The following is a 21625-nucleotide window of genomic DNA, read 5'->3' as shown; positions in this document are numbered from 1 at the left end:
ATTACAAACAAATGAACTCAGTAAACCAACGGGATAACACACCCATCCACAGAGAAATCACCGTTTATCCACAGCAACACAGAGTCTGAAAAGGAAAGTTCGACGCGATTTCCATACACAGTAACACCAAAAAGAAGAAAATGCTTCGAACCTAACTTAGCCAAGAAGGGGAACGTCTTGGACAGTGAAAGCCACAAACACCACGGGAAGAAATTAAAGGCGGATCGATGACAGACCGCCCACGCTCACCGTGCGGCTGAAGCAACCCAAGACAGAGCAATTTATAAATAACAGAAATGGATTTCGGATAGGCTTTAATGCTGTCAGGTCCTCACAGTGTGTGTGTGTGTGTGCGCACGCATGTGTGTGGTGTGTATACATACATATACAAAATATATGTGTGTATATATATACTGTGTGTATATATATTATATACTGTATATTTATGTATATATGCTGCGTGTATGTGTTTATGTATGTATATATATGTATGTGTATATATATGTATATATTCATATGTACCTGTACATGTGCACACATGCATGCACATGGGCACAAAGACACACACACAGACACACACACACACACCCAGTACAATTGGGTTTCAAAAGGATTGAAATCTATCCTATTCTAAATCATGATGCCTCTTCTACCATCAAAGCTGTGTTCACCTTGTCACCCTTACAGCATCCTGGCTGCATGGCTTACACACACTACCACTAACAGGCACCATCCGGGAGCCTCCAAACTGAACCTCAGCTCTCTGCTTCCTGATGGTGGGTGTGGCGCCTGCTGCCTCTCACCCCTGCTGCCTTGTGGTGGACTGCACCCTCAGACTGAGCCTGAGTGCGCCTTTCCTCCCTCGAGCTACTTCTGTCAGGTTGTCCCAGCAATAGGAAAGGCAGCATCACACTTGGTACCCAGAACGCAGGAGAAAATGTCACGCTCAACATCCCAACAACCTGACACAAAACCGAGCCTTGACAAGGACAGAACAACGCATACTGTCCCCCACTGCCTGAGCTGCCTGGTCTCAGTGGCACCAGGTCCATTCTGCTGGATCCCACCCCAACTGCCCCTATAAGGAAGCAGGCGTTGTGGTTCGAATGTGCCATGTCCCCCACAGGCTCCTGAGTGGAAGGCATGGTTCCCACATGGTGCTGCTCCTGAGAGGTTACCAGATCACGAAGGGACTTCTTTGTTGCGCTAATCCAGGAATGGGTGGGAAGAAGGTTGGCTGAAGTCCTGTCTCTAAAGGCTGCCCTGTCCGTGGTCCCTTGCTCTCACTCCTGTGGGATGAGCAGGTTTTCTCTGCCATACCCTTGACTGTGCCTCACCACTAGCCATAAGCAATGGAGATGCATATGGGCGTGAGTCAAAACGACGCTTTCCTGCCCTACGATGTTTTAACAGGCAATGGGCCACAGTGACAAAAAGCTACCACCACAGATAAGCCCTGCAAAGACTGATTATTTCAGTGTTGCCAGGACAGCCAAGAAATGAGGCAGGAAGAAGCTATGACCCACAGGCTAGAAGGGAAGGTTAAATCCCCAGAGCTGATGCAGGATTCACACAGCTCAGTGACAAAGCAAGCAACCGGATTTTAAAAATGGGCACAAGACCCGAGCGGACATTTCTAAGAAGACCCATACGGTCTGCAACACAAAACCGGTCCAGATCGCAGGTCGCTGAAGACGTAAATGAAACCCACAGCGGGACACACACCATCTCACATCTGTTAGGCATGAAGCAACAGGTGGCGGAGAAAAAGGAGGAACCCTTTACACTGCTGGCGGGGATGGAATCTAGGTCAGCCACCAAGGGAAACATGGTGAAGCTGAGAGAGAGAGAGAGACAGAGAGAGACAGAGAGAGACAGAGACAGAGAGGGAGGGAGGGCAGGAGGGAGAGAGACAGACAGACAGAAAAGAAGGGAGAGACAGACAGACAGAAAGACAGGAAGGGAGAGAGAGACAGAGACAGAGACAGAGAGACAGAGAGGGAGGGAAGGAGAAAGAGAGACACACAGAGAGACAGAGAGGGAGAGAGAAACAGAGGGAGAGACAGAGAAGGAGGGAGAGATACAGAGAGGGAAAGACAGACAGAGGGACAGAGAGGGAGGAAGAGAGAGAGGGAGAGACAGACAGACAGGAAAGGAGAGACAGACAGAGAGGAAGAGAGAGATGGAGAGACAGAGAGAGGAAGTGAGAGACAGAAGGAGAGACAGAGAAGGAGGGAGAAACAGAGAGACAAAGAGGAAGGGAGAGAGAGAAAGAGAAAGAGAAAGAGAAAGAGGAAAAGAATCAAAATAACCCCCCCCCCCCACTGATCACCAGCAGCCTTAGGAATTAAGACACACCCATACCCCAGCTTTACTGCAGCTCTGCTCACTGCAGCCAAGACGCAGAGGCCGCGTGGGTGTTCACGGACATGAGGAAGAGAAGATGCTGAACACGCAAAGTCGCACTGACCATAAAGGACCTCGTGTCCTGTGCCAACAGAGTGACCTGGTGGACACTGCGCTAAGCGAAACCAGCAAGCTACGCACAGAACAGACATCACCCACAGGTCAGCTCTAACCACCCGTAGATACAGAGCACACGGTGGGGCTCTGGCTGGTGGAGAGGCAGGGAGACATTCATCCAAGAGCGAGAGCTCCAGGCTGGTAGTTGGAAGTATTGCCATCTTGGTGTGCGGCGGGTGACCACGGATAGCAGAGAACCTGCCTGGTGTGTGTGAGGCCATAGGTTCTATCACATGCATGCACGCATGCACACTGCTCAGAGAGTAGCTTTTAAGTGTAACCCTGAGGAGAGACGGATAACTCAGTGGTCCGCGTTACACAGACTATTCGCCTATGAAGCCATTGCATCAAACGCTTTAAACCTTGAATATCCATAAGTTCCTGCAGACTCTCTCCAGGCTCCTACATCTCACCTGAGCCCTAGGCCTGGATGCCCCAGCAAGTTGGCCGGGTGTCAGATCTGGTGTGTCTGGGAGGTAGGGAATGTCTGTGGGCAGCTCAGCTAGCACCGTGCACACAATATTTATCCACAGGTTGCCAGGAGCGAGAGATAAAGCATTCGGGTATTTTTCCACGGAGGGGTCTTGTCTCCTGGGATCAAAGTTAAACAGAAACTCGGGTTAACTGAAGCGTCCTAAGGAACAGCCGCAGTTCGGAGTCTCTCGTTTGATTAAAGAGCCAGATATAAGCGGAGGCGAGAACGGCTAGAAGCTCGCACGTTTCTCAACGGAGGGAGCATCTGTGGCCCATGTGGACAGAGCAAGACCACAGCAGAGACCCTCACAGTAACCCCATTCCCCCACTCCAACAGCTCTTCAAACGCTCAATGACCTACCAGCATGGTCCACAAGGTTCAGAGGTTCAATTACACTCTGTGAGTCTTGGTTGCACAGAATATGCTGCAAATGCACGATTTGGGGCTCCACGAACTTTCTTTCTCCCAAGAGCCTTCAGGCTCCCTGGGAAATTGTACCTGCCTCTGTTGTTATTCACGGGGTAGGCAAGGCTCTGAGACTCGGATATGTAAGAGTAAGGTCAAATGCATGGCTGCTTGTACGGTCTGTTGACCCCAGCTCTGTGTCATTCTCAGGTCCCACTGAGGTACCTAAGGGCTTCCTGCAGGCTGCAGCAGGCTATCCAAGCAGGAGGCCAGTATCAGTGAAGGCAGAGTGTCATGGGTACAGTACCCCTGAACCCCTGCACAATGCTCACTCTCTGACCCCATATACCATACCTAAGGGGCAAGCATGTATACATACATACATATACATATACATATATATATCTCCCAGCTGCATGCTGACCTAGTATGCATGGACGTAGTCGTGTCAGGGAGTTCCCATGGTGTGAGCCTCTACCTCCCAACTATCACCTCACATACGGACAGAATGCTGTAATGTTTCCCTTGACCTCTTGGCACCAGGCACTCACCTCATGGTCTCCCTCAGGGATCAGAAGAAAAGACATGGGTGAGGAGCTACAAGTTTTGCTAGACAGGTGAACAGAGGCCTCAGGGTGCTAGGCAGGGCCAGGTGTGCACGGTGAGGTGTGTAGATGTCTAGGCACAGCCCTGAGGCACCAGGTGTATATAGGTATTTGGGTATTTTCCATAGAAGTGTCTTGACTCTTCAGATCGAAGTTACACAGAAATGTGAGTTACCTAAAGCCAGGTGTGCAAGGCTCGGGGCCTAGGCTGACTGCAGAACTTCAGTCAAACCACACCCCACTGTCCTAGGGGATGGAGAATTGGGCAGGGCCCACATTGTAGCAGGAAGCACCCACCGTGGACTCTGGTCAGACCCTGAGGAAGAAGTGTGTGCTCCCTGATAGGAACTCACTGTTCCCAATCCCCAAGCTTCCTGATGTGGTCAAGGACCCTCCATGTCCCCTGATAGTCATGGGGTTAAGAACTGACCCCCAACAGCTCCCACTCTAAAACCTCACAGCTGCCACTAAGGCGTTAGGCAACACTGTGGGGAAGGGGTCCCACCTGCTCTTCTCCAGCTGAGGTAGGAGTCACAGAGGCCCAGCAGGAGTCAGGCTCACCCTGAGTGGATGAACCTAGGAAAGGGAGACTGAGAGACCTCCTGCTCCTACAAGAGTTTCCATGGAACCTCCCCCACCAACCTTGCCTGGAAAGGAGCCTTAGTTCAATGAGATGTGACACCCAGCTGAGGCACATACATGGGTCATGAGTGCTGATGGACCAGTCTCCCAGGACCTTGCTGGGGATACGGTCCAGTGTATCCAGATGTTCAGCCACCGACTAACCAGGCAGCCATAATTAATGATGTTAGTATCCCACGAAGCTCCGCCATATTGCCAGCCCTGGCCATGCATCCCATGTGGCTCAACCTTTACTCATAGAGGCCTTGGCTTTCTTTCCAGCACCTACTGCCTTTACAGCATCTGTCTGACCCTGAAACAGACACATGACCAGGCCCTCCTAGCCCCGGATAGCATCCCATATGCTCACCCATCATCCTGTATGGCCTAAACAGGAGATGTGGTAGGTTGGTTGTCCTCCTGTCAAGACATATCCTCTGTGGAGCTGACCCTGCAAGGCGGGCTCTGCCAGCTGTGGCCAGGTGTGAGCCTCCACGGGGAGGGAGCCTGAAGCACTCCACACTCAGCTATTCCAAGGAAGGAATGTGCGGGGGACTCTGACAGCAGCTGGGTCAAATCTGAGCCTATAGCCCTGGGGTAGCCCCGCCCTCTCAGGCCCAGCTGAGCCCCCCATAATGAAGCCATGAGCTATCCCTGGGCTTCTGCCCAGCCCACACCCTTCCTGGAGCAGGCCCATACATTCATCTCCCCTGTCTGTGGCTTGTCCCTTATCCCTGCCCTGTACATATCTTCCCAGCCAGTGATCTGTTCACCCTCCGGGTGGCCCTCCTGCCCACCTGTCCCTCCATTCCAGCCCCTCATGTGCCTCTTTCCTGAGACAGAGTGCTATCTATCTGGTGCTTGTCCCTGCCTTACCTGTAGCCCCTCCCTTGCTCTATCCTAGGCCCGTGCAGGTCTGGACCTCTGGCGAGCATTCCGGCCGGCAACTTGCCAAGAACCATCCAAGTTCATCCTGCTGGCATCCAACAAGATGATACCCTGTAGAAGCCCCGGGAACCCTCATGGCTGCATTACTACATAGCTTCAATTACTACAGTAGATACCCCTTAGAGTCCACCATGGCCTCCCAGCACCAGAGCCCACTGACTAAAGATCAAGACCACTTCCCCACATGCAGAAGACAGAAACCATGTCCTGCAGGCTGGCCAACGCCTCCCAACACAAAAGTATCTAAGGCCCCACCCCCATCCATCCACCCCCTAGCCAGAGGCTACATACTTTGAGGCCTTGGCTGGGCAGAAACATGTGGGTTGTATAGGAGGCTGGAGCCTATGACTCTGTGCACCTGGCACCTTTCAGACCTTTGGGTACGCTGGCTAGGGCCACAAGGAGAACGTCAGACAATGTGCCTCAGAGGCTAGGAACAAGGAGGAAGCATCCAGTGTGTGGTAGGCATCAAAGACGTGTCGAGTTATCTCTGTGTCTCTTGATTTTCAGTCAGGGACTGAGGAAGCACCTGACTGACTCAGAATCAGGACACCTCAACACTCAGAGAGCACCGGGGGCAGGTGATGACCTGTCATGCCTGCTACAAAAATAGAACCTGTAGTCATAACCACGCCCAGACCCCAGCCTCCTGCCTGCACAGAACACCATACCCCAGCACCTCTCCACTGTCACGGCTAGGCTCCGTGAGGCAGGGGTGGGGATCCTGTGCCGGCTTCCCATCAGCCCTTGCTGAGCTCTGGACAAAAAGCAAAAGGGGCAGTTAGTCGGTAGCCACTTGGTTACCTGCAGCTGGCCCAATGAACACACAGTACCCATCCTCCTGAGAAGGGAGAGAGGCGCAGACGACAGGCAGCCTGTCCCCGGCTAGGTAGTTCCAACACGCGTCCTCCAGGGCCTCACAGAACTGCCGGCAGGGTGGCAAGGCAGGTGGTGGGCCTGGGCCACACGAGGGAGCCAACAGCAGACAGAAGAACCAGGAAAGGAAGGGGTGGCAGTTTGTATGGAGGAGGTGACCCCAAGCCCGTGCGGTGGCCTCCACCTCCGCGCTGTCTGCATGACGAAGATGGTTAGGCAGCCAAAAGTGTCCGATACCTAAGTGGCTGCAGATGGCCAAAGTGGGTGGCAGAGGCAGGCACCGGCTGGGAGAGGTCAGAGAGTCATTTCCCACCAGTGCAGAGTCATTAGAAAGCTCAGACCCCGAAGAGGGAGCCACGTGGGAAACCCAAGCACCAGGGAACCCAGGTAAAGCTGCTACTTGAGAGAGTTGGGCTGAAGGGTCAGAGGAAGGAACAGAGAGTAAACCGTGCACACTCAGAGAAGCCGTCACCAGAGGACCCGTCACCAGAGGACCTGTCACCAGAGGACCCGTCACCAGGGGAAGAAGAGGTATGTGCCCATGGGTATCAGAGTGTCTGTGCTGCCGGCTGGACCTGGTTGCCATAGGCAAGAGTCCTTTCCCTTCCAGATGCTGTGGCTGCCTGAGGGGCTCTTGGCTCCCCCAGGGAGGAGCCCTGATCCGTGCAGAAGAGAGAAACGCTCTACCTGGGGATGGTGGTGGTACTGAGGGTCTTCCCAGTGGTGCTTGGAGGCTGCTCTGGAAGGGAGTCGGCTGGGTGGGCACAGCCAGTGTGCCAGCCTCGGTTGTCTGAGAATCTGGAGAACTTGGGATGCCACTGCTTAGCAAGAGAGTGGTCTCACTCCCCTGGGGAGCACTAGAGGGCTCAGCAAGAGTAGGGAGGACCGTAGGGACTGGGGAATCTGAAGCCTCAATCCCAGGATAGTGCTCTGTAGTGGAGTCCTCATCCCACAGCTGGACAAAGCTCCGAATGCCCTGAGCCACATTCAGAATCTTGGCTCCAACGCCGGCCACATTCTCCTCCTTCGTGTCTGGGCTCGCGGCGGGGGCCACCAGGGGAATGGGGACAACAGGGCTTGCAGGGGTGCCACCCTGGCCAGCTTCCCGATCCTCCTCCGGAGACAGCTTGGGGTTGGCAGAAGTCGTCTGTTGTTCTGTGAGGCCATCCTGAGGGACCACGTGCGTGGTGGGGTTCTCTGGGGACTGCACAGGTGAACTGATCTGGGGTTGAGAGACCCGGGCTTCCAAGGAATCAGTGGTCTTGGCAAACCAGAGCCACTCCAGGGGATTCAGGGGATTCAGGGAATTCCCATCAGCGCTGGTAGGCACAAGGCAGCAGGAGAGCAGCAGCAGCAGCAGCAGCAGGAGCAGGCAGAAGCGTCTGCTGGGGTCGGGAGCCATCAGGGCAGTGCAAGCCTCTGAACTGGGGCGGCTCCTGTGGTCCTGGAGGTGGGGCCTGCCAGGTCCCCACCCTCCCCCATTCCTGGTTCCCAGTCTCCTTCTTTCCACAGCTTCCCTCTGGCAGAAGGGAAGGAACCCAGTCTGAGAATCAAGGTGACCCACCAAGCAGTACCTTCAAATTCCATTTAACTCCTTCCTCTCTGCACCTCCAGGAGCAGACGGAGCAGAAAGGTGGGTAAGAGACACCCAGTGGAACTCCAGCATGTCCAACTTAGAGCTGCTGAGTCTCTGCTGAGAGTGGGTGTGGGTGCGGGGGCCTGGCCGGGGTCCTCCGGGACATGGAGGCCACGCCCCAGCTCCTACTGCCTCCATTGGAGAACACCCGGAAGTCCTGGCTGCTAGCCACCATTCTATGATGAAACCGAGTTTGAAAAATGCTCGGCTTGCTGCAGTTCCAATTTTTGTGTTACAATTGTTGATTCAGAGAAAGGGTGGGTTGTCCGTTCCTCCCCGCCTCCCCTCCTCTCCCCCTACAGCCTACAGCCCTCCTACCTGTTCAAACCCTAAAGCCATCAACTTAGACACCCCCCCTACCCCCTGCAAGAGCCCACTTGTTCTCTCCACGGGCCTTGGTGGACACATTACTTCTTTCTCTGGTTTGTTCTTAAATCCTCTCATAGAATCCGCCTACAGTGCTCTCCGCAGTGACCTGCTCTGTGGCTGTGTTTCTCCGTCCAGCAACTGTTTCAAAACTAATTCCTGGGGCAGTTGCTTCAAAGTAACAGAATGTAGCAGTCAGTAGTTGAGCATCAAGATGAAGGTTAAAAAAAAAAAAAAAACAAAACAACAACAACAAAGTAAAACGTGTGAGATGTATCCAAGGGATTCTTCATCAACCACAGGCTTCTGCCTCTTGTCTTATGGAATCCAGCTGTGTGCAGAGGGCATGGCATTGCTCAGTGGCCTGTGTCCCAGGAGCAGACAGTCAAGGCAATGCCATTCCTCTTGCGTTTGCTTGGCCAGGCCAGTCTGCAGCTGGATGAACTCCCTGCTGTTCCTTTCCTTCACGCAGCTTCAGGTAAAATCTCACTCTGTGTATATAATAAACCAGGGGCTCTAAGTGGCTTGTCAATCCTGCAGCCGACTCTGGGTGATAGCATGTCAAGCCCCATTCTAGCCGCCCTGACCCCATGAGGTCAGGTAGGTTCTTTTACACCATTTCTTTGAGAGATGTACCTGAATGGTCACCTGGGATGTCCTCCTATGCCAACTCTGTATGAACTCCACCTGGGGATCTCCTCCTGCCTCAGTGCCCACCTACCTGACCTAGGCAACAGTAAGATGTAGATGGGAAAGGGACACACATGCCTGGCCACCTGACCACATGTCTTCCCAGCCCCTACAATACTGAGACTTTATGGATAGCTAGACTTGGAGATTAGGAGACCCACGTATCCTGGGGCCTTGGACAGAGAGGTTTGCAGTACAAGCTGGGTTTTCGAATTTCTAGACATTCTGTATCTAATCAAAGTCAACACCCATGGAAATGAAGTCAAGGAGACAAAACACCATGCAATCCCCCCACATTCTGTGGTCCTACATCTAAGACCCCATAGGGCACAGCTCTCTGCCTCACCTCATTCCTATCACTACTGAAATTCATAAAATGGTCCCCAGGGGCGCCCAATGGGGCGAATACTTTAGGGTGTGGAGATCTGTAATTGTGAGGAGTCCTGGTCCCCCTTTTCACAAGGCCTGGTGGGAGGAGCTTGGCCTCTCCAGGCTGTTACAGGTGCCCCCAGATCTGTCTGAACACTTCCACCCAGAACAGCACACAGGGACCCCAGGACCTAGCAAGTGTTGGCATATATCCAAACGTTTCTCTTTCCCAGCTCAGTGTGAAGTCTATGGCAGTTACAAGGCCCAAGGTTAGCTACATAGGAGGAGGGGCAAGAACTGAGGCAGAGACCTGAGAATAAGAGGCCAAAACATCTCAATGAAAACAAGTGTCCAGGGGCTGGAGAGGTGGCTCAGTGGTTAAGGGCACTGTTCTTTCAGAGGTCCTCAGTTCAAATCCCAGCAACTACATAGTAGCTCACAACTGTCTGTAACTCCGGGACCCAACACCCTCATACAGACATACATACAGGAAAAACATCAACACGCATGGAAGGAAGGAAGGGAGGGAGGGAGGGAGGAAGGAAGGAAGGAAGGAAGGAAGGAAGGAAGGAAGGGAAGGAAGAACAAGACAAGAAGCGTCCAATGGCCACCAGGCAGGAAGGTGGAAATACTGAGGTCAACTATGGGGAAGCAGCCGCTGCCAAGGCCGGCTACCCTCAGTCCCATTCATAACTCAGAGCAGGACTGGGCCTCACTCCAGCACCACTTCTAATTGTCATGTTCTAGAGTCTGTGGCTTCCTCAGTTTCCCCGGTGACAAAAGAACCAGGATGAGCAGGAGCAAAGTTTCCCATCCAGCACTCACAAAGCTGTCAAGCCCAGCAGAGTCCCCAACACCAGCCAGCCAGGGACATGCTGGGGGTGAGGCCCGTGAGCGCCCATTCCACAGAATGGAGAAATACAGACACAGAGGCCATGAGCTTGAGGTCAAGAGCACAGTTACAAGTGAAGAACTGGTAGTCAGCAGCCTGCGCATGCACAAAAACATACTCGCTCACACAAACACACATGCACACCCTCATGTAATCAGCATGGACACGTGGCTTTACTACCAGGCTCTACACGGTGCCCCTTCACAGTCTCAGCCAACTGTCCCTCTGGGCTCCTCTCTGAGCTGTGGGCGGCGTTACTGCGTTTCTGCCACCCTCCCCCAGGTTTATAGTGGCAATGCTTCCGTGTGATGAAACAGCCCCAAAGGCATGTCCCCAACTGTCCCCACATCAACATGTAAGGGAATCATCAATCAATCCCTGTCTAAAGGGCAGGGCTGTGCCGGTTTGGCTCAGAGTCCAGCTGCAAACAGCTGGATACCAAGTCCCTCTCTAAGACCGAGGCAGCCATAAGCCCACTTCTGGGCCTCTGAGCTCTACGCCAACAAGTGAATCCCCAGTGAGGGATTGAGGAATGCCCAGTGAATTTCCTAATGCGATTTCATGCCTCTGGAAAATCCCAGGACCAAAGTCCAGAACTCTGCCCTCTACCCCGCATCCTGCACGTTTGAGAAGAGGGGACTCAGCCCCACGGCAGGGAGAAGGGGGGGAGGAAACCCTAAACTCATGTCATACCCTGGTCCCCTGCCCCAATCCGGATGATTATTTCCAGGACCCCTTGACTAGCGGGCTAGCTCTGTACCCGGGGACTCAACATGAAATTCCTGGGCAAAACCAAAAGTGAAGGACGGAGGCAATCAAGGGGCCAACGCTCCTATTCCAAGGGCCCTATGTAGAAGGGCGCAGTCCCTCCCACACTGAGTACCCACACCTTACCCAGCACTCACTCTTGCTTAGACCTTCCCCCACCCTCCCCTCCCCCACCAACCCCTCCCCCACCCTACCCTCCCCCACTTCAGAGCATGGCTTACCCAGTATTCATTTGCAAGCATGGTAAAGGGATTCACAGCTCTCAGGGTCTAAGCTTAGGCTCCCATCTGCTATCTTGCACTATTCATACATGTGCGCATGTGCACACATGCATGGACACATACATTCCTACACTTACTCACATGCATGATCATGCCCACTCCGTACCCTCAAACACACATGTTCATGCACACGCACACACACACACACACACGCACACACTCATGGAAAAATTTACACTATCAGGGAACGCTAAGGCCCTGGCGTATGTGTAAAGGGTCCCATCTGCCCCTCAATCTGGCATCACTCTGTGTGCCCACATGCTGCAGAGGTCAGGGGTTCAGACAGGAGGGGGAACAGAAGCTGGGGAGCCAGGGACAGCACCCACTCGTTTCCCTGCCACTGCCTGTCAGACCCTTCAGAGACAGAGAGCACGTTGTCATGCAGGATCTGCGAGGAAGCATGGAGATTGCTTGATCTAGACGATGCCATGCTGGGGAGAGAACCCAAGGTAAAGAGAAGGAGATGCTTACATCCACAGTTAGGTGGAGAGGGGACACTGTCTACACCTTAGGTTCTAAGAGCAAAAAGGACCCAGTGAGATGGAATTGAGTCCCAGGACACAGGCCCTACCCATCTGACTCAGGTTCAGTCCCTCAAGGAGCTCATCACAAGCTGGGTTCAAATCCCATTGTCCCGCAGGCAGTCACTGAAGACTACACCTCCCATGAGACCACCACTCCAGCTCCTAGAGAACAGGAGGGATTGGTCAGAAACAGGGATCAGCAGCACCCAGCATGCCCCAGAACAGCAATGCCCCAGAAGCAGAAGTCCACCACACTCCTGATTCCCAGCCTTCAGCCTGCAGCTTCCTTTTTCTCTGCAAGTTGTGAGAACAACTTTCCTAGAAGCTAGTGTCCACTGGCAACCTGGGATTTGAGGCTTTCTTCGACTGCACCTGAATCTGACCTTGGGCTGGCTCTCCTGCTCTGGTGTCACCTTGGGAGGAAACACCAGTGCCTTCCTTGTTTGAGTGGCCCTTGTAATCTGGCAGAGCTCCCGTAGCTCGGAATCTACAAGTCAAGCTATTCCCCGGGGCCTGTGCTAACACAGCTATGCTGACCTCTAGAGAGCAGAGCACTACTCATCCAGTTTACCTATGAGGTGACTGAGAAGCCAGTATAACCCAGAGGGCACCTTACTCTTAAGGACAAGGGCTCAGGTACTGGCACAAGCAGTGCCTACAACGGCCGACAATCAATAAAGTCCTCTCTCAGCCCTCAGTGACTAGAGTTGTGTATGGCTCCTCCTGTCAATACCAGCGAGCAGGGATCGGGACCTGGTCAGGCCACGCACCAGCAGAGCCCTGAGGAGCGATCACCCAGCAGCCCCCTTGGGAGGACAAACGAATTTATCTCAATTTTAGAATCAAGGTACCAAGACACGGGCTGTCCGTCCCTCACCCTCGCCTGCCAAGGTCCTTGGGTGTGCGACAGCAAAGTTCTTACCATGCAAGAAGCCACTCCCGGGGTTGGGGATTTAGCTCAGTGGTAGAGCGCTTGCCTAGGAAGCGCAAGGCCCTGGGTTTGGTCCCCAGCTCCAGAAAAAAAAAAAAAAAAAAAAAAAAGCCACTCCCTCTGCGCCACCATTCCCAGCTCAGCAATGACAGGGATGCAAAGATTCCCGGGACTCAGAGAGTTACTAAATCAAGATCCTAAAGGCACCGTTTCAGCTATGTTTCAATCTGGCAAACTCCCTCTCAGAACCCAAACCATCCCCACAACGTGAAGTTTACAAGTGACCCGCCCTCCTCATGTGCCCTTGGGCATCCCTGTGGCTCAGCCAAGCACAGGCCTCCTCCACACTCCCAGAGAGAGCAAATCTTCTGCAGGCCAGAGTCACTTTGGCTCGGGGACTATAACCTCCTCCCATCACCATGCGGCAAGTAGCCGTCAGAAAAAAAGTCTTTAGCTCCCCCTGTACCGTTCCTCCCAGCAGTCAGTCCCTTCCAAAAGTCCCGCCCTCTCACTTCAGCAGCAAGACACACCCCTGCCCCAAGCAAGGGTTTGTTCTGTCTTGTTGGCCCGTCTGGTCTGGTTTAGATTCCTGAATAATACTGTCTTCTATTTTCATTAAAAACTCCAAGACACCCACAAGCGAGCAGGAACTGGCTCTTAGCATGTGAGCTGTTAAGACAGCCGAGGCTCAGTGAGCTACCACCGGATGGCTCTGGGAGACAGCTGGGAGCTCAAGGGTCCAACGTACTTCTACCAACACCAGGTGTCACATCTTGTGCCCAGGCTACCCTGAGAAGAAGCCCTACCTCCACATGGACCTCTCAGGGGTGGCTACTGCCTGTCCCAAAGCCAAGTAGGAAGAACTGTAATGGCGGAGCACACTGCCTGCATTCATTCTGCATGGTTCTCGTTCTCCAAAAGCACACTGCCTGCATTCATTCTGCATGGTTCTCGTTCTCCACTGAGTCTACTGGCCGGGGCCAGTGTGCTCTAGATCACTCTGGTAAGACCCGGGTCTACTGTGGATTCCTTCCTTTGGAAACAGAGACCAGGTGGGGGCCTAAGAGGTCCAATCCGCACTGGAACAGTGTCCTGGTCTCACTCATTGACCCAGTCAAATCCTGACAAGTGTCCCCCAGTCTCTGAGGGACAGAGAGAGCTTGGGCATCTGTCATTCATCCCGTATGGAGAAGGTTCACCCACAAAGTATCCAAACACTGCTTCTCCACTGTCCAGAGTGATCAGGATAACTCACAGAGGCAAAAGACTAAGTTGGCCAGTCAGGGGAAACCACCAGGCCTCCAAGGATACCTAGCCTTTTAGGTACTCCTCCCCCCTGGGCAGCCATTGCAAGGACACATGGACATCTGTCCGGAGATCTTAGCAGAAACTAGAGTAAGTTCAAACAGAAGCAATCAGTTGGCTGTGTTGAGAGCTTCACGCTCCCCCCCAGATACATGGATATCCAAAGATGCCTATATCTACCAGGTCAAGGGGAAGAAAGAGGCTCCCAGTCACCATCACCACCACATGCCACCATGCAGCAGCCCCCCTAGAAGGCCAAAAAAAAAAAAAGTTGGCTTAGTGACTAAGAACACAGACCGATCTTCTGGAGGACCCAAGTTCCAAACACAGCACCCACACCTGGCAGCTCAGAACTGCCTGTAACTTCCGGTCCAGTGGGTCTGACGCCCTCTTCTGGCCACCACAGGGACTGCACTTACACACACACACACACACACACACACAAATACACACATACACATAATTTATAAAATAATATTTTTTTTTGGTTCTTTTTTTTCGGAGCTGGGGACCAAACCCAGGGCCTTGCGCTTCCTAGGCAAGCGCTCTACCACTGAGCTAAATCCCCAGCCCCAAAATAATATTTTTAAGAGAAACACACTTAAATTATCTATAGAACACATTGAGATTACGGGGGGGGGGGGCATCTGAATGTCCTCTTTGTAACATGGCAGATGGGTGTCACAAGCTTCTCGGGTGTGAGAAGAAATTTGGATCCGCAGGAGAATGCTCAGGGGTCACAGACAGGAGTGCTAGGGTGCAACTTGTCACACGCAAGAAAAGGCCTGCACGTGGGCATATAGGAATATGAGCCTGCAAGTGGAGACGTAGACCCAAGCGTGGACATACACACACATACACTGGATTACATATAAATGTCAGAGCACACGTGTGCACGGACAGGAAAATGACGCAGTATCAGGAGAGATGCATTAGATGCTGCATGTATAGATTCCATGTAAACGGCTGTGTGCACAGAGGCATGTGCGGACCCGTGTTCAAGGACTGCTTGTGTGTATGTGTGTGTGTGTGTATGTGCGTATACGTGTGTATATACATGTGTGTGGGGTGTCCGTGAATATGGGCATGGTATATTTACACGCTATGCACAGATGTACATTACCGTGTATGGATTTTCGCGCACATAGACATGTGTGCACGTGTGTACAGGAAAGAGAGCGCCTGTAAGAAACGAGGCCAAGTTTCCCATGGATCCAAGGGAGTACGGGAACTATTTATTGGGGAAACAGAGGTTTCTTTCGAATGCTCCTGAGCTCCTCTCTCTTCACTTCACTTCACCCCAGGGACTCAAGATGACTCAGCAGAGGTGGATAGAGATGGATCTTCCACCAACACCCAAGAGATTGTTCCTACGGAGTCTTCAGAACCAACAGGCAAGGCTCCAGAAACTTCTAATAAGCTCAAGGCAGGGAGAGTGGGGGAGGGGGAATCTGGAAGTCAGGGGAGCCAGACAGATACGGAGGACACCTTCCCCCACACATGACACCCCTCCCCGACTTGATATCTAATATTCGCTTACACAAAATTGATTTGAACGTACTCTGGTGACTATAGACTCCAGAAACATCCACACCTTCCCCAAAGAGAGGACATTTTTTTATTTGTACAGCCTTCAAGAACCAAGCCTGTTTGGCTATTCCGGGTCCCGTGAGGCTCTGCACAGCTGGACTTCGGGTGAGAGCTGGTGTGTAAGCGGCTGGGCTGGACCACTGGCAACTAATCAGAACTCTTTAAATTCCGCCAGCGTCCTTTAATGGTTTGAACGCCAGACTTTACACTTCTTTTGTTAACTTTATTGCTTAGTGTTTTACTGATTTGGGGTGCTATCATAAACAGGATTTTTTTTTCTCTTGGCATTTTTGTGTGTGGTTTGCCTCTTGACAGTGTACAGACCCACACTGGCCCTTGAGTATTAATCTTGGGTCCTGCAATCTTGCAGAACTCGGTGGCTTCGACTGGTTTCGAGGGGATTCCTTGAGACTTTTTACAAGGCCTGGAATCGACAAACAATGAGTTTCACTTCTTGCTTCTTAGTATGGGTGTCTTTCATTCTTTTTTTTTTTTAAAGATTTATTTATTTATTCTATATAAGTACACTGTAGCAGTCTTCAGATACACCAGAAGAAGGCATCGGATCTCTTTATAGATGGTTGTTAGCCACCATGTGGTTGCTGGGAATTGAACTCAGGACCTCTGGAAGAGCAGTCAGTGCTCTTAACCACTGAGCCATCTCTCCAGCCCCGGTGTCTTTCATTCTTTTCTTGCCCAACCGCTTGGCTGCATTTCCAGGACCTTGGTGAATGAAGTGTCAAGAGGGGACACTCTTGCCTTGTTACTGACCTCATGGGGAGTATCCAGCCATTCACTAAGATCAGCCCTCTGTTTTCCAAACATGTCATTTTCTAAGTCGATGGAGTTCTTTCTGGAGGAGTACGGATTTTGTCAAACCCATTTTCTGGATTTCAAGTGCTACAATTAAAGCCATGCGTCATCCGTGCGTAACCTGATGCGCTATCATTTTGCTAAAAATTTCTGTGTCAAGGTTCTTGTCTGTAGGTTTTCCATTTTTGTGATGCCTTTGTCTAACTTTGGATATTCTTTTTTTTTTTTTTTTTTGGTTCTTTTTTTTTCGGAGCTGGGGACCGAACCCAGGGCCTTGCGCTTCCTAGGTAAGCGCTCTACCACTGAGCTAAATCCCCAGCCCCAACTTTGGATATTCTTATCTCAGAAATGAGTTCGGGGTGGGCTAGCTTGGGCTACGTAGTGAAGCTCTGTCTCAGAGAGCTTGAGGGTGGGAGAAATCCCATTTTTGCGTCTTCTGAGTGTTCACGAAGAGCTGTTTAAGTGGCTGAGCCAGCTGGGGGGTGCTCTGGTTTTTCCAGACAGGCTGATTTTGCATTACTACCTTTAGGTAGGCTAATCTCACTTCCTCTTCTCGCTGTGGTGACTAAATCCTCGGATAAAAATAATTGCAGAGGGAAAACAAATTCTCTTTAGCTCACAATTCCAGGTTCCGGTCTGTCGCACTGGGAAAGTCAAGGAGTCTGGAGCTTGAGGTTAGATCCAAGCCAGAAGCACAAAGCAAGGAATGCTAATGCTCATCTTCTCTGAGTTATACAGTCCAGGATCCCTTGCCTAGGGAATGGCGCCACCCATGATTAAGATGGGTCTACCCACACCAACTAATGTAATCAGGGTACTTCTTCCTCACAGTCATGTCCAAGGACCCATCTCCCAGCAGATTTGACATTCTATCAACTGACAGCACTCATACATGTCTATTAAAAGTGTGTATTTCATGCAGAGTGGTGGTGGTACATGCCCTTAATCACAGCACTTGGGAGGCACGGAGATCTCTGAGTTTGAGGCCAGCCTGGTCTACAGAGTGAGTTCCAGGACAGCCAGAGAAACCCTGTCTCAATGCCCCACCACTACCACGGAGGGTGGGGGTGGAGGTGTGTGTTCCTTACTGATTCAGTTTGATGACGTGTATAGATCAGAGCAGCAGGGCAGAGAGAAACAAACCCACTAGTCTGTGGTTTGCTGACTCTTGACATGAGCACCAAGATTGGTCATTGGGGAAAGAGTTGCCTTTCTATAGATGGTACCGGTGAGGTAGCCATGTGTGTGGGACGATGCCAAACCCCAGCCGCACATCGTACACCCAAGAAGACCCAGAGGTAAGAGCTAAAGAGACAAAACTCTTGGAACAAGAGATGGGAATACACTTTCCCGGGCTTGGACCCGACAAATAATTCTTGTGGCATAGCCAGCTCGAGCAACAAAAAACAGAAAGGCAGGCTACACCTGTCAGAGCAAAACACCGTCAAGAACGGAAGAAAGCCTTGTGCGTGTATACTCGGTGAGGGTTTGTATCTGAGATATACAAAGAACCCACAGCACAAGTATAATAGGCAATTTTATTACCAGCGATCAAGGAACCCAAATAAATATCACTGCAGTGGAGATAAACTCCCAGCAGAGACAAAGATGCTAAATTCTCAGCCACCGCGACTGCCAGCATCAAAAGGCAGCTAGCAGAGAGCTGAGAAGATGGCTCAGTGCAAGACAGCAAAAGCAAGATTCATTCCCTACTGACCGGCACATAAGTGGTCAATCAGACAATGGAATACTATTCAGCCACGAAAAATGAACGAAGAACTGGCATGTGCCACGCAAAGGATTTAGACTCCCCAGAGACATCTTGGTGAGTCAAAGGACCCAGACACTGCACGATTCATTCACACAGAATAAAGAGTTGGCAAATACTGCCTGCAGGGCAGGGGAGGGGCTGGGGGGAAGGGGCTGAAAGCCAGTTTAAGGAAACGTTCTAAAGTTGATATTATTATCTTGGAATGTACCGAAAACAATGAGTTATATCCTTAAATGAGTGGGTCCGCAGGCTTGTGAAGTATGTCGTCCGATAAAGCTAGAAAAAGGAAGGAAGAAAACACCCACATCGCATTTCCAAACCCCAAGATCCTTCATCTGCATGCACTGGATCTTTAGTGGGGCAGATTTCTTTTCGAGGATTCATGAACTATTCCTTTTATAACTTCTCAGTCTTGTTTTCTAAATTTTAAAGTTCCTGGGGGGGGGGTGTTTCCAGTCAATAAGCTTTCCAAACAAACCAGGGGCTCTTTTGGGAGCCAGATTGCTGCTGTGGGCTCTACCATTCCCTTCCTCTACTCATCTGGAAGGATTGGGCCAGCACTCAGACACAGCGTCTGCGATTAGACCCACCCACCTGTGCATGTGTCCTCACGCCCACTATCATATAAACCTCATACCATGACAACAGAGGGGACAGCTGGACTCTCTGCCCTCCTAGCTCCTCCCACCTCATGGCCAGTCACCTTCTTCCTTAAGTAAGCACACCTTGCCTGCTCTGGCTCTTGGGGTCTATAAGCAAGCACGTAGAGGGTCTCAGCCTCACAGTCTTGGGGCTCCTGCTCTGGAAAAGCTCAGTGCAAAATACAGAAAAATGGATGAGGGTGATCCTTAGGGCCAGTCCCTGGTGGTGGTCCTGGGAAGAAATCCTCCCAGCAGAGGGATGGCACATGGTGTGGTCTCCCTGATGCAGGGGCCAGGTACTGCAGGACAGTGGTATCCAGCCAGCTTAGGAAGAGGGGCAACATCCTCACAGGCAGGAATAACATTACCTTCATAGAACCTGGGCGCTAAGTGATACCACAGCCTCTATAAGAGGCACTGTGGGTTACACACACACACCAAGTGTACTGTTCCTGCTGCCTGCAATTAACTGTCCCCCTCTTGGTGGCTACACACGAGGAGCCTTAACTTTCTTTCAAGCCAAGACTCTTGACCCAGGAAATTAATATTTGACTGGACACAGTCACCTCAGACTTCACACGGGAGGGCGATTGCTCTCAAGGGACAGGACTCATACGTAGAGTGTAAGCTCAGCACCATCCTTGCTTCCAAGGCCTGTAAGCACCTAGAATGCACAGGACGGAGCAGAAGCTGAGGCCTGAGGCCTTCTGCCAGGATGGGGGTTCCCCAGCGGTTGTGGTAAACACTCAGAGGGTAAACAGCACCTTTGCCTCTGAGATGCCTCTGGTAGAACTAGGTAGCCTCTGTTAGTGAATGTCTCATTTGGCCTTTAAGGATTTAACAGTTGTTTATTAACCGGATCCTTTCACGGAAGGCTGGACAGCACGTTTACAGTGCTAGGTTCCCAAGGGTGGGGAGGGGAGGGCTTGCCATAATTGGGTTAGTGGGGCCTCAGCTGAGGCCATGGGGTCAGGCACACCCTGGAGCCAAGACACGACATGCATTCTCTTGCAAATCTGCTCATATCTTTGTGACACCCCCCCACCCACACACACCAATGGCCTGGGCCTGCTTGGGCCACTCAGCTATCCAGAGGGTTAAAATCTGAATAAAAATCACCAGGCTCTGAGGCCTGGGGACCTGAAAGATTACACTAAGCATATATGCTTCTCAAGAAACTGGATCTAGGGGTTGGGGATTTAGCTCAAGGCCCTGGGTTCGGTCCCCAGCTCCAGGGGGGTGGGGGAGGGAGAGAAAAGAAAAGAAACTGGATCTGGTTATGGGTATATCTTGACAAAGGACAAGGTCTCTTCCAATGTACTCACACTGCAGGAGTAGGGATCCAGTCTGTGGCTGCACATCAAGGCCATTGTCAGCAAGGCTACCCAGACACTTGACTTGCTCCTGGTCAGGGCGGAATGAAGCCCCTAGGACCCAGGACATTGATATTGATAGCAGGCACAGTGCGACAACAGGAGCCATACAACCTCTCACATACTCATACCCATCTTGGCCCCTTTCTATTTCAAGAATACCCCAGCACACCTGGGATATACCCAAGTATATCTATTGGGGTGACACATCGGCACAGCGTGGGAACTCTGCCACCGCAGGGGAACAGGCTGAGATAGCCAGGCTAAGAGCCCCGGTGAAGAGGTAACTTGGAGGCCAGAGGGGCCTGTGGCAACTCAGCTGATGCAGCCAGAAAATACACAGCCCGCAAGAACGAAGCTCACAAGCAGACTTTAAATTCAGGGAGAAAAGAGGAGCGACGTACAGTAGTTACGGGGGAGTGGGGGGGGGTGTTCGGCGGGGATGGGGTGGGTCTCTTTCGGTTGCCAGGTGGGCGTGGCCAATCTCACGTGACAGTATCCATGCCCAGGCTGCTCCTCCAGGTAGCCAGAGGCGAAGCTTGTCCATGCATAGCTGCACTAATTGGGCAACTAGGCACAATCCTCTGGGGACAATGCTGGGCTATCCTTGGGACAGCAGTGGATAGCATCCTACAAAGCTTGGTCCCTCCTCTTGCTGGTTCCTGTCCTCTCATCTGTCCCTTCTGCATCCACATCTCTCTCCTGCATTTTGTATGTGATGAGAGTGGCACTATTAGGAGGTGTGGTCTCGTTGGAGTGGGTGTGGCCTCGTTGGAGTGGGCGTGTCCCTCTGGGCGTAGACTTTAATACCCTAGTCCTAGCTGCCTGGAAGCGAATATTCTCCTAGCAGAAGATGAAGAACTCTCAGCTCCTCCTGCACCATGCCTACCTGGATGCTGCCACGTTTCCGCCTTGATGATAATGGACTGAACCTCTGAACCTGTAAAGCAGTCCCAATGAAATGTTGCCCTTATAAGAGTTGCCTTGGTCATGGTATCTGCTCACAGCAGTAAAACCCTAAGACACCGTAGGAGTTCCAAAGTGGATAAGGAATATGGGAGCCAGCCAGATGCTGCAAGGGAGTCCCTAAGGCTTTGATGTTTCCAGCCCCTCTCCAACCCATCGACTCTCTTGGGAGGACACATAGGGAACTCTTCTTCCACTATATCTGTGGTAAAGATTCCCACGACTAGGGCCTCCAGGCCCATGATAAGTAGATAAG

At 51.8% G+C, this 21625-nt stretch overlaps 1 protein-coding gene across 9 annotated transcripts in view; it reads right to left on the bottom strand.

Moving 5' to 3' along the window:
• Positions 1 to 21625, bottom strand: part of Col18a1 (collagen type XVIII alpha 1 chain) — a 159397-nt gene that overhangs the window by 52694 nt on the left and 85078 nt on the right. For 2 of the 9 annotated variants that reach the window (XM_087598399.1, XM_087598400.1), the window contains exon 1: positions 6382 to 8154. In XM_087598399.1, coding sequence (XP_087454525.1) covers positions 6382 to 7855 — 1474 coding nt within the window. In that variant the 5' untranslated portion in view covers positions 7856 to 8154. 9 annotated transcript variants of the gene reach the window in all.

The sequence above is a fragment of the Rattus norvegicus genome, chromosome 20 (assembly GCF_021556685.1).
Source record: "Rattus norvegicus strain SHRSP/BbbUtx chromosome 20, alternate assembly SHRSP_T2T, whole genome shotgun sequence".
NCBI lineage: Eukaryota > Metazoa > Chordata > Mammalia > Rodentia > Muridae > Rattus > Rattus norvegicus.
This window is presented reverse-complemented; position numbering and strand designations above follow the sequence as displayed.